Source organism: Ptychodera flava, chromosome 15, assembly GCF_041260155.1.
Source record: "Ptychodera flava strain L36383 chromosome 15, AS_Pfla_20210202, whole genome shotgun sequence".
NCBI lineage: Eukaryota > Metazoa > Hemichordata > Enteropneusta > Ptychoderidae > Ptychodera > Ptychodera flava.
Window position 1 is genome coordinate 953,557 of NC_091942.1, and position 14,153 is coordinate 967,709.

The following is a 14,153-nucleotide window of genomic DNA, read 5'->3' on the forward strand; positions in this document are numbered from 1 at the left end:
ATTGCAACATTTTACCAAGTTCTATGAACTTTTCTGTCATTTTTTGCTCACGTGTTGACACACGTGAGCATATGTCGCAGCGATGTCTGTGTGTCTGTGTGTCTGTGTGTCTGTCTGTGTGTCTGTCTGTCTGTGTGCTCAATAAGATCAGAATCAAATCTGGTACATAAATTCAGTTTACAATGGCAAGAACTGATTAGTTTTTGGTGGGTGTGGCTTGCTTACTTTTTGCTCATTTGCATAATTAATGATTTTAGAAAAAACGGCTATACATTGAGAACGACTGCACACAATTTGATGAGATTTGCTACAAATGTTGACCACATCAAGATATATCAGCTGTGCAAGTTATTAAGGGGTGACGTGAAAGATAATTACTAATTTGCATATTTAATGAAATATACTAATTAGGCATATATATCTGAATTTACTCGATCAAAATTGACGAAACTTGGTATGCATATTGAGGATACTATGATTTAACATTACTGAAAGTCAATAAGCATTTTACTTCATCCAAATCCTAATTTGCATATTTAATGACCTTTTGAAATTAAGGATATATATTTGAATTTACATGACCAAAATTGATGAAACTTGCTATGTACATTAAAGATACTATGATAGAACATTATTAAATGTCATTAAGCATTTTTACTTCAGCCAATTCCTAATTTGCATATTTTATGAACTTTCCTAATTAGGGGTATTTATCTGAATTGACGAGACCACAGTCGACGAAACTGGCTATGTACATTAAAGATACTATGATAGAACATTATTGAAAGTCATTAAGCATTTGAACATTAGCCAATTCCTTATTTGCATATTTAATGAAATTTCATAATCAGGGATATTTATCTGTATTGACTAGACCAAAGTTGACGAAACTTGCTATGTACATTAAAGATACTATGATACGACGTTACTGAAAGTCATTAAGCATTTTTACTTCATCCAGCTCCTAATTTGCATATTTAATTAATTTTTGAAATTAGGGATATATATTTGAATTTACATGACCAAAATTGATAAAACTTGCTATGTACATTAAAGATACTAGTATGTAGGCTAACATTATTGAAAGGCATTAGGCATTTTTGCTTCAGCCAATTCCTAATTTGTGTATTTAATGAACTTTCCTAATAAGGGATATATACTTGGATTTATTTGATCAAAGTTGGCATAACATGCTATGTACATTGATGATTATACCAGGTTATACCAATATTGATAGTCATTTCGCACTTAAGTTTTCGTGTCAGCTAATTTATAGTTTGCATATCTAATGAGCTTTCAAAGTTTGGAATATATAGTTTGAAGGACTTGACCAAAGGCATGCAATTACACTTGCTATATAAAGTGGTGATACAATGACAGTAGTCAAAGAAATTAACTATTTCTAGTTCAGCTAATTGCGTATTTGAATACTTAATGACCTATAAAGTTAATCTGTGGTGAATATTGTTCATTATGTTGATCATAATACTTTCAATGAAGTTGCAAACATGTGGCAAAGGTTCAAATTTACAGATAACTTCAATATATAATTAAACGTGTGAGCATTTACAGTTCATATCTGGTTATTTGATAATTTTGAACCAAATGGATATCACATTTCATTGGCTACGGATTTTTATCAAAAATTTAGCAAAATTTCTGAAAAATTGACTGGGCTATATTTTATAAAGGCGACAAAAATTGACTTTGGTGCTCAAAGGGTTAAAGCTACTGAGGAACTTGGATTGTAGAGTTACGAGACTGATGCAAAAGGATAATGTGTAGATTCTAAGGGATTCTTTTTAATTTACCACTAGAGCTGTTGGTTTTGACAGTAAAATCAATAGAATTTTTAAAAACTCAATGGAATCATTAAGAATCAATAGAATTACCCCACTTAAGGAGATTCCATCACTCATACACTAAACCTTTCATATTTCAATGGAAAGCTACACAAATGACGATGCCATTCAAAGCATCAAACAAAATCAATAAAGTGAAAGAGAGAGACGTACTTACTGTGTACTCTGCATTGGTTGTCATCGGAGCAAACATCAAAACATGAAATAAAAAGGAATAAAAAGAATGAGAAATGGTGAATTACTGACATAAGCAGCTGAATTGACCATAATTCAACAGTCAGCATACAACATTTAAGATGGAATACAGCTGCCAATGTCGTAGCTCATGGCAGAGTGTCCCCACACTTGATTGTACATATGTTGTGACAAGGACAGATATACATGTAATATTACGATATTTATATGATGGGAAAATTTCATGCAAAGGTTGCTGTAGCACAAGTGAATGCTTGTAAGAACTGTGGTAACATTTTCTCTATCATGTGATGTGTCTGCTTTCGTGCAACAAAGTACTCTGGAAAAAATTACCCTAAAATCCCTTTAACATTTGCTAGTTTAACTTCCACCACAAAATAATGAATACAAAAATAATATCACCTTTGAGAATGAGAGAATGATTCAACACAGCTGTATATCAACAATGCCAGCAAAACAGCTTTAATCTGGAAAAGCCTTCCGTCAAAACGGAAATTATATTATAGTCCTGACATAGGCAAATCAGTGAAACATGCCCTACAAATATTTGTACTGAGTACTTTATCAATTTGGACTTACAAGTCAATTTGATGGATTGAAAGAGTTTAATTCTGGTGCTGAACTCAAGCCTAACAATTTAACACTGCTGCAACCTTGTAAGCTTGAACTACTTTTCACAAATAGCCAAGCTGCAATGGACTATATTTTTACATTTCTTGTCAAGCATAAACACATGGTCATTTATGACTTTTGATATAGATCATTGAAACTCTGATATGACCCTTTCAAGAGCGGCAGTATTTTTCTTTTGGTTTCAAATGTCTAATTCCTAGGTACAGAAGAAAATAGGATTTAAATTCAATACTTGTGAGTAGTTTGTGTGTGATGACATTTTTATCCAAACATCTCCCTCACACTTCAACAGAATAATCTTATCACATAGGAATGTTTCACTGCTTGGAGCCTTGAACTTGTCTGCTGAATTACTAAATATATTCTTGGACCGCTAACAAAATAACTCCAATTACATGAAAATATACAATAACACAAACTACAACCTCTAAAGCGATGAGCCTAATAAAGTTTCAATGTCAATATTTATCTCTTTCTCAAGTTTGTCATATTTTTCAAAGTTGCTGAAAACTGATCACTATTTCAGGGTTGGTAACTTGTGAAAAAGTCCATTTTGAATATTCATAGTTTTCCATAATCATAATAACTTTATACACCAGCTTTGAAAACAGCTGTCATCTTGAAAAAACGTGAACAACACAAGATAACTGAGATAAATGCTTAAAATTCCAAACGCAATCACAGCCAAATCCTCACATGAGGCAGTTGTTAAATTTTCAAAACCATCACATAGATCCTCATTGTTGATTAAGGAGACTTCTACGGTTACAGTGCACGTTTTGTGGCTAGCTAGCTTTCTGTCTACCTTCAGTGGGAATCCCTACCCTTAAACACTTCATTGATTTTCTCCCTGGTTTGTTATTTACCAAACATCATGCCCACCTACTGACTTGACTCTATCACTCTTAGGGGCATTACATTCAGCGCATAGTGTGCAGTGCTTATGACATGGGTCAAATTAAGCACTCTACAGTGGCTGGGGAAATAATTTCAGAGCATTATTGTAGCGCTCTCTTGAGTCAATTAGCAAAAAAAAGCTTCAGAATGATTGCTGTAATGGGACAAGGTATCACAGGCCTACAATCAAACTAACTTGCTTATGTTGGCAGTTTCCACAGATGTGACCACAATCTACTGAGTTAGTCATGTCCAATATGATGATTGCATTGGTAACAAACAACTCTGTTCACTTGTACATAATTTGTATGTATACAGTCATGCACATACATACAATGTACATACATATGATGCACACAAACATTTGATGCACACACATAATATATATATATATATATATATATATATATATATATATATATATATATATATATGAGCAGAGTAATGTAACATGTTATTAGATTGACTACAGATCAAAATATTAATTTATCAGAGTTTCCGCAATCTTCAAATGGCATTCAGTACATTCACGTACTCAAATACATAGCCACTTCAACATCCTTTTCAGTGATATTGTACAATGTTTGTTGTAGATGAGTGCCATTTTACATGTTACCTTTTGCAGACCTTAAAAGGTCTTTATTTCAATGTCATCATCAAATTGATTATGGTTAAAAAAATTAATAATTTTGTTTGGTAGGGATGAGGGGATTATATTAAAAAAATGTGTATCTCAGAGGAAAGGTTTTACTTTTTATATTTTGTGCAACTTAAGCCCTGTTATAAATAAATGTATTACAGATTATAGCATATTAACACTCCTTGGGGACAAATAATTAGATGAACAAACTCTTGAAATTCTTATCTTTTCCAAAGTGTTTGTAGATTCATTCTAAAAAGTGTTGAGAAAGTTACTTTCAACTCTCTTGTTTTTTGTGAAAATAAATATTTTTTCCAGAAAGCAAATCTAAAGACTGTTGACAACTTTGAATTTTAACTGTCGTTGAACTTGACCTACTTTGCTTCTTTAATCCAAAATTACTACACAATAACCCTGAAATATTTATGCTTGAACAGAGGAAATGTGCAAAATATCAATTTGCAAAATATGAGCAATAATTTAGAATTTTCAAAGTGTAAACTTCTTTAGTTTCACAAAGAAGAGAATGACTTATGGAATTAAGCTGTTGTTTCTTGGTTAAACTTTTGATGCAGTACTGAAATGTCAGACAAAATATCAATTCTTGAAGCTTTGACTGCTTAATTTGACAGCTGTGTTTGTTGCAAAATTATTGGGAGGAAAAAAATATTGTCGATTGCACACTTTTAGTGATACATTCTGACAAGGTAAGTTCTAAGGTAAGACCTATGCCATGAATTGACCTTTTCTTTTGTGCCAAGCAACAAAAAAATTAAATGTGAGAACAGCTTTTTACTCATTACTGTAATATCTCAGAAAGGTCATTCCTATTAGCTTAGACTGTTTTCAGGTAATGCATCGCAATACATGTTGTCTTACTGTACTTTTCTCCACCAATCTGATGAGATACGTGCCAAAGTGGTATTTCTATCTTATAACATCGGCTCCTATCTGATCAAGTACTGATAATCTGAAATGATTTATTCAAAACTCTGATGTCATGCCTTTCAGTAACCTCAGATTACTGTGATAATTTTATTCAATCAGAGATAAATTCCAATCAATGCTCTCTGGTGATTATGGGACAAAGTACTTGTCCATATACTTTATAAAACAGAAAGACAAAGGCCACTCAGTTTGAGTCTGTGATATCAGTTCAATTCATATATTTGTACCAACGACAATAACATGATCATGAAATATTGCGAGTCACTTAACCCTGCAAATTGAAAGATTTAGGTATCCGACATTTTTTCCATTAAGGCTGAGACAGGAGCAAATTGTAGGCTCTATTAGTGGCAGTGATGTGTTTGTTTTCAGATCAAGGAAAACGGTGGCTGTCCTTTTGCTGAATGTGTGCTCGTGTGCTCGCTTGGCGTGATTGGGGGAGTCGCTTGTAAGAGCATGTCAGGGAAAAAGGTTGAGGAAAGACAGACAGTGTACGTCATGAAACATTGGGGGCTCTTTCTGGTGACTACATCAGACATCAATCACATTTTAACAGCTGATTCTCTTTGTATATGCTTTCTCCAACACCAACAGATATCTTGCATTAGGCACACAGAAAACACACTTTTGATGTACATGTCTGCATTCAGCAGGGCAATAACATGAAAGACCAGTTACGTGTCTGCATTCAGCAGGGCAATAACATGAAAGACCAGTTACATGTCTGCATTCAGCAGGGCAACAAGTCATCGTTGATGACACAGTCCCCGCGTGTCTGCTTGGTTATAATCTTTGGTGTCTTGGTTGCTGTGGAATGACCTTGATGCAAATTGCATGAGGCCTATGATTTGGAAACTAATGTTATTTGTGGAATGTTCAATGAATGACCCATTTCTGTGGGTATTGACTGCTGATGTCAGTTTTTTAATAAATTGATTATTTTTTACACTGCCTTGAAATCACACAAACATGCAGCTTTAATGATTTAAACAAAAGTTTCCAGAGTGAACTTTAAAAACATACATAGCAAAAGTCAATGGAATTACACAGGCAATTTCGGGTGAAATATGGTAACAGTGTAATGTCATTAGGAAGAAACTGCCCCAAAATAGAAATCTGCAAATTTAACCATTCTTTTACTTGATTTGACTTACTTCACTCACGGAGATGTTTATAGCAGTCAAACGGGCTGTTATTGTGGGAAGACGAAGTTTTGACCAAAACTGGCAAAGAATGCCCCGAAAAATATGAATATGCAAATGTCAACAAAATGTGAACAAATCTCACTGAGAGAAGACTTTTCTTTTTATTGCCCCATAAATACAAATATGCAAATTTCAACACAATTTGAACAAATTTGATGAAAGTCACCGCTAGGGATCTGCATATTATATTTGAAAGCAATCAGATCAGTGAAGATGGCTTTTTGATCAAAAACAACAGCACAAATTGCCCCAAAAATATTGATATGCAAAATGCAACACAATTTTAACAAATCTGACTGTGGGTATCCTAATAAACCTGCTTTTCAATTTTCAAAGACATAAAATATTGCAAAAAAATGACCGCCTTACGACCATTTTCAAACTTTTTCGCAAAATAACTTTACATGCATATGTAGGTCATAGTGCTTTGCCTTTGTGCCAAGTTTGAACATAATCAGTTCATGGCTGTTTGAGTTATGGTTCAATGACATGAAAAAATCGCAAAAAATGTGGCTGCCTTGTGGCCATATTCGATCGTTTCGCGAAATAACTTGACGTGCATATCAAGGTCATAGTGCTTGCCTTTGTGCCAAGTTTGAACAAACTCAGTACATGGATGTTTGAGTTATGATTCAAAGACATGAAAAATCGCAAAAAAAATGGCCGCCTTGCGGCTATATTCGATCGTATCACTAAATAAATTGACATGCACATGTAGATCATAGCGCTTTCCTTTTGTCTTATCTGCATTCAGCAGGGCAATAACATGAAAGACCAGTTACATGTCTGCATTCAGCAGGGCAATAACATGAAAGACCAGTTACATGTCTGCATTCAGCAGGGCAATAACATGAAAGACCAGATACATGTCTGCATTCAGCAGGGCAATACATGAAAGACCGATACATGTCTGCATTCAGCAGGGCAATAACATGAAAGACCAGATACATGTCTGCATTCAGCAGGGCAATAACATGAAAGACCAGATACATGTCTGCATTCAGCAGGGCAATAACATGAAAGACCAGTTACATGTCTGCATTCAGCAGGGCAATAACATGAAAGACCAGATACATGTCTGCATTCAGCAGGGCAATAACATGAAAGACCAGTTACATGTCTGCATTCAGCAGGGCAATAACATGAAAGACCAGTTACATGTCTGCATTCAGCAGGGCAATAACATGAAAGACCAGTTACATGTCTGCATTCAGCAGGGCAATAACATGAAAGACCAGTTACATGTCTGCATTCCACAGGGCAATAACATGAAAGACCAGTTACATGTCTGCATTCAGCAGGGTAAAAACAGAAAAGCCAGGTATTCAACACAAAACCAGATACAGTGCGACTTCTTCTCTAACATTTCTTTTCGAATCACTTACAGATTATATCATTCCTGTATCTTGCTTCAAGCAGATTACAATTCAAATACCAGGAAATAAAGTGGTCATGAATTCCTAATTAATCAAGTGATAAGCCTTGATAAATCAATGTAATTCTACAGATAAAATATGCCATTAGGATGTCAACTCTTATTTTACTTGATTAGTTTCTTTTTTTAGTAAATTTGTTATTGTGCTCTTAATTCCTTGTAATCAACTTATAATATTTCAAATGGTAGTTCTAAGATGAGCAGCAATTTCTCTCTCAGAAGCTGTTCACAAGGTGAACAAGTTTGTTGTAAAAAGTATATTCCATACATTAGCATATTAAATTTTTTTCAAATTCCAGGACAAACATATTACGCAAGATGACCCTCTGATTAAAATTAAGTCAAAACTGTCATTCGTTTTCCAGTCTAACAAACTGAAAATAATTAATTTTCTGAGTGAAAACAGAACAACATCAGAAACAAAATAGTTGAATGTTAACTCACCTGTTTTTGTAAAAGGATAGTAATTCCAGGCTTTTTCTGTTATATAAAATATATTTGGAATGACTGCACGCACCCAGCTTGGTAGTCGACTAGAGGGAGAAAACACAAAATGCAATTCTTTTAATATCAATACCATTTTGATGGTGTCACTTAGATATTAATGCACTACCATGGTATCCGATTGATCATAAGGTTTATCATTCATGCACCTGGTACACACCTGTTTATAAACTGGCTGCCGAAAATGGCCAATCAGAGAAAAATCACAACATGTGTGTCTTTTGTATGGGAAGAAATGGAAACCCTGACAATGGACATGGATATATTAGGTTGAAGTGTACTTTATCTGAAATCTGCACTCACTTTTGCAGATTTGGCTGAGTACGGATATTTCAGAACAGCAATAGTTAGTTAATACAACTTGCTGGCAGATGTGTAAGCCAGGCTGACTGACGATATAGTATCTGAAAAATTAATTATCAGATAGTAGAATTGAGTGGATCGGTAAAGTTGGATGGCTCAGTAATTTTACTGCATGGGTACTATTTCTATAGCTTATATTTTTACATATTTCTAGTGCATCGAATAGTGTATGAATCCAATTTTGGTCCAAACTGACCATTATAAAGCCAATGAGAGCTATGTACATGCCACTGCATAGGAAGTATCAAATTTGGGTCCAAATTGACCATTATAAGGCAAATGAGAGCGCTGTACATGCCACTGCCTAGGAAGTCGTTGATCCTTTCACCAAGCTCAGCATGAAAACTCAAACAAATCATGAGTACATGCAACCATGTGAGAAGTTTCTCTTTTACACTTATACAGAGTAAAGCACTTGTTATGAGTCCACTGTCCATATTTATTGCAATGCAAATACAGCACTTCCACATTTATTGACACTCTTGTGTGAGTAACAAATTCTAATCTGACACAGGCATGAAAATGATACAATGTAATATGAAAATGATACAATGTAATGTGAAAATGATACAATGTGATGTGAAAATGATACAATGTAATGTGAAAATAATACAATGTAATGTGAAAATGATACAATGTGACGTGAAAATGATACAATATAATGTGAAAATGATACAATGTGATGTGAAAATGATACAATATGATGTGAAAATGATACAATGTAATGTGAAAATGATACAATGTGATGTGAAAATGATACAATGTAGCCTACTTGGACAAGTGTATCCTCTTCTCTGTGTACTGTCCCTTGCCATGTACTGGATCTTCATGGGGTTCATTCCGCACCACCTCCACCCCTTCACCTTTCTCACTCTGTTCGTTACTGTGTTTGGCTATCATGTACAGTTGACCAATGTTGTACTGAAATGTATGAAATGTAGAAAATTAAGATCTGAAAAGGGAAAGAGGTCACAATAACTTTGAGGTCAATATTTATATCATACTACATCAGACCATATGTTCTCATATACACATTATGATGGCAATCGGTAACAATCTTTGTGTAAAAATTAAGGGCAGTATGGCAAGCACTGAGGGTTATTCACATTTAACTGCAAACATTTTACAATGCAAATACTGTACTTGTAACAATGATGTTAGTTCCATCTGAATATTGCACATAAAAATGTATTATTAATCAGTCAATGAAGAAACTCTTTTAATATGCAATATCTATTCTAAAAATTTAATATCAATGTGAAAGTGAACAATTAAAGTGTTATGGAGGCAAAGTCAGGCCCTTCCCTTCTTGAATTCTCATTTAGTATAATGGTCAAATTTAACTTTATCAGTTTACACCTTGACATTTACATGTGTTACCATGGCATTTGAAAAAACTACCTTTATTCATTCACATCTTGACTGGTATAAGACCAATCAGGTTACAATTTAACATTAATTTGACATAAAGTCAATTTTAATTTTCCATCTATAGCGGTCTTGGAATGCAGCTGTATGATATCCCACAATGCACTCACATCATCTGTGTCTAATGTTTTCCTAAGATGTCATTTTTAAAAATATTTATTGTCAAAATAAATCACAGTTATATGGAACTTTGTGCCCAATAGAAAAGAGTTACATATAATTATTGACCAATTAAACAACTTTGATGATTAAAATAATTTAAATATATTCATTGATGTTACTTCAATAGATTGAGGAACTCATTAATAACAATCATTGGTTTTGCAAAAGATACATTCCATCTTCCATGGGCACTTCCATATTACAAGTTGTAGTCGAAGAAACAGAGCTATTACTCTTCCATAGCTTCTAATTTTGGTTGAATCTGATTGTTCCAGGATATAAAAATCAAAGTGATAAAAGACACAGTGGAATGGTGTTCAAACACTGTACAAAAACAGTCACTTCATGTTGAATGTTGGCCATATAAAGTCAAATTTGCATTGATGGAACAGTTCCAACATTGTGGAAAATCACTATGGATTTTTTCCGGGAAAGAAATTCTTAAGAGTACAACAATGGATATCCTGGTGATGAAATGGTGTTGTGCATTTTCTTCTTTTTAAAAATATTAAATCCATTAACATCTATTTGGACCTATTTATATTTACTTATAGCCCAATATAGTCATTAAACTTTTAAGAAACATGAATTCCCGACATTTAGAATATGTACATCTCTATAAGTTCAGCTCTTGGAATTCGAACATTGATAAATACCTAGTGACAAATGCTATTTTCCATAAAATTCTCTCTTTGCATCTCATGCAACATTAATGCATATGAAATACTTGAAGTTTTCCCCAGGGACATGGAAGGCAAAAGCTGACATCAGCTTTGTATTGTTCCTGTCAGGGCACCATGGGGAATTATGACATTCTATAATAGCATGTGATGTCTGTGTGAATTCTATGCATTTGATAGCACAACATACTGTAACTTGACAGATATGCTGGATCACATGTAGTAAAAATACCGTCAATGACGCTGTACCTTCTCTAATGTGTGGCCAGGTCAGGTAATTGTTTGTGTGCATGGAGTTGTTGGTAAATAGTTGATGATGTAGGGGCATGAGGTGGGATATGGACCCAAAGAACCCAAAAGATGATTAAATACATCAATCAAAAAAATTCTAAGCTACAGTATAAACTGCCTAAAGATAGTTCAATGTGGAAAAAAAGTTAAACAATTCAGAAATAAGAATTAACAGTCCAAAATAGTAATGACGCACTTCCTTACTGACCTGAGTGCATGTGAAATACACAACCTGGCATCTGTAAATTAAATGTATACCAAGTGATCATTTCAAGTCACTTTTAACTGTTTTTAATGGATTTTCCAAAGAGTCCTGTGGAAATGATGAAAAACGCCTATCTGGTCTTGTGTTTGTATAACCTCATGGCTGATAATTGTCATAGTATTGAAAAGAAATTGAAAGTGAAGAAATTACTGTTTTTATAGGCATATTTTCCTTGAAATACATGACCGTGTAAAGAATATATGCTAAAAGTGTTTAAGAGTAATTTCTTTTCAAAAAATAATTTAATTTGTGACCAAGGATTTTTATTCTTTGAGTTTACAAATTCAAACATTGCAATTTGTTCAATCATCTTGTGCAGTGCAAAATTTATAAAATGACTGAAAAACAAAAAAAATTGGCAGAATTACAGTCTTTGTGATGTAAATTATGGGTTGACATCACGATAACTGTTAATCTGTTTGAAGTACTAATATACTATAATTTAAAAAAGAAAAGTTCATGCAGAAACAGTAATATATTGTCAGCGATGTAGTGTTAATTTTGACTTTACATCAAAATATGCCTTTGCTGGATACAAAATATATAGGGCAAAATATCAGCCATGTTCAGCAAAATCCACACAACAGCATTGATCCTTTTCTAATTTGATTTGATTTGCTTATGTTATCCTTGTATGACAGTCAGTACAATATGGAACTTGAACACAACACAGTGAATAAGTATGCTGTAAATGAAATGGTGTGGCTGCATCCACATGCAGCAATAGGAGTGCCTTTGTCTCTCACCCCTCATTTCCAACCTGTCCCATCCCTGAAAAATAGTTTGGTCTTATATTTATAATGTTAATAATTTCTGTATTTGTTAAAATGTGCGCATCTCAAAAACTTTTGATCATAAACATTTTCATTGTTTTTTATAGCTGACCAATCAGTTAACCTGTTTATTTTGAATATTTGCGCATTTTTCCTCAGTATTTGACATTTCCTGAATACCTCTATTCAGTTTGTCAATTTTCTAAAAGTTTAAATGCTCCATTGTGTGGTCAAGCTTTCCACAAGCATCAAATGTGGTACTTCATATAGGAGGGTCTGCCTCTAGAGGGCGGGCATCATGAACAGTGTTTGTTGGTTAATTCCTCCACGTAAACTTCTGATTGTACTGTAAACATTGAACATGGCCGACGTCCGATTTTCCTGTCTAAAACTTTCACTCATTTTCGTTCATATGACTCTGGAACTCCAGGAAACGATTGGGAAGAAAGGGTTATCTTGAAATATTGAGGTACTCGCCGATATTTTGCAAAATTAAATGAGAAAAAATGCAAGGAAAATGCCGACAGGCTTACACAATGACAGTTTTCAGACTCGGAGGCATATGATCATCTCTGCAGATTATGCAACAGGCCCAGATCACGTGAGGCCATGAGGGGATATCCACGCAACTCAGTACCAAACACTAGCGCCCACAGAGTGAGCAAACACAAAGTGAGTACCCCTAACGTCAGCTCAGTAGTCTGTAATAGATTGTAGTCAACTAAGAACCCTTGGAGAAAGGCTTAACACTGTGGCTATGCCGCTAAGTCCCTTTTGATTTTTGTCATAGCTCAAAATCGTTCTCCCACACCTCAACCTGAGCCATGAACACCCCCACCAGTTTATGATATGACCCATCACAATGGCATGACGTCAACGGATCTTGACAGACGGAAGTCTTGACAGACGGAAGTTCTTGACAGCAGCATATTGGTTTTCAACTCTAATACCTTCTCTGTCTATAAATAGACACGAGAAGGTAATATATATCCACTGCACATTCAATTTGAAATCAAGGAAGTTATGGCACACAGGTTTACAGATATTATTACTATTTCACGTTTCAACAATAACAATCTATGAATACGTTGAACTATTACAATGTAAAGATTATGTTTTTGACTTCCTGTTTCTACAGAACAAAATATTTATCACGGCCAAGTATACGTGCCTTTGATTACAACACTGACTGACCAAATCAATTATTTATGATTTCTCCTTTGCTCATTTCTATTCTGAGTAGCACAAATTCTTTTACTAGATATGTCACACTGTTTTATACTCTGTATATTTTCATACAAATACCTTTACATATAGTGTATTGTATCAAAATGCTTTCTACCAAGATGTTTAATTATATGTATGTTGTTAAAACATCCCAAATATGATCGGTTCATCCTTATTTGGCCCCAAAATGAAGCTTGGACTGCCGTCAGCTCTTCAAGTGGAATTTCACTTCACTTTTTTCAATACTCTGAGTAATGGTTATGATTATGATATGAGGGTATAGCAATTTCAGCAAGATAGCATTATCAACACAAACCATGTCACTTCACCTCACTTCACTGTGGCCGTGTTCCTGAAAGGTCGAAAGGTCATATGCAAATCACGACCCCAGTGATGACATTAAAATGATCATCTGACATAACATGACAACGATATTAAGTTGTGCACATTGTGTGGAATACCAAGTACACAATAACCATTTCAACGAAAGTCACTGCCTAGTGGAAATGCATGAGAATTATTATGTTGTTGTTTTTTTAAGAACATCTTTACATTTCAATTAAGAAATATAAAGATGTACGGTACGTATGTATTAAAAATAAAGAGATACATTGATATATTCCTCCTAAATATCACATAGTATAT

At 34.2% G+C, this 14,153-nt stretch overlaps 1 protein-coding gene across 1 annotated transcript in view; it reads right to left on the reverse strand.

Annotated features, from left to right (window-relative positions):
• LOC139150814 (cytoplasmic phosphatidylinositol transfer protein 1-like) overlaps positions 1-14,153 on the reverse strand; it is a 114,508-nt gene that overhangs the window by 21,543 nt on the left and 78,812 nt on the right. The window contains exons 2-4 of the mRNA XM_070723214.1: positions 9,455-9,603; positions 8,260-8,348; positions 2,020-2,027 (exon numbers count right to left, since the gene is read on the reverse strand). Of these exons, the coding sequence (XP_070579315.1) occupies positions 2,020-2,027; positions 8,260-8,348; positions 9,455-9,603 (246 nt within the window). The remainder of the gene's footprint in view (positions 1-2,019; positions 2,028-8,259; positions 8,349-9,454; positions 9,604-14,153) is intronic.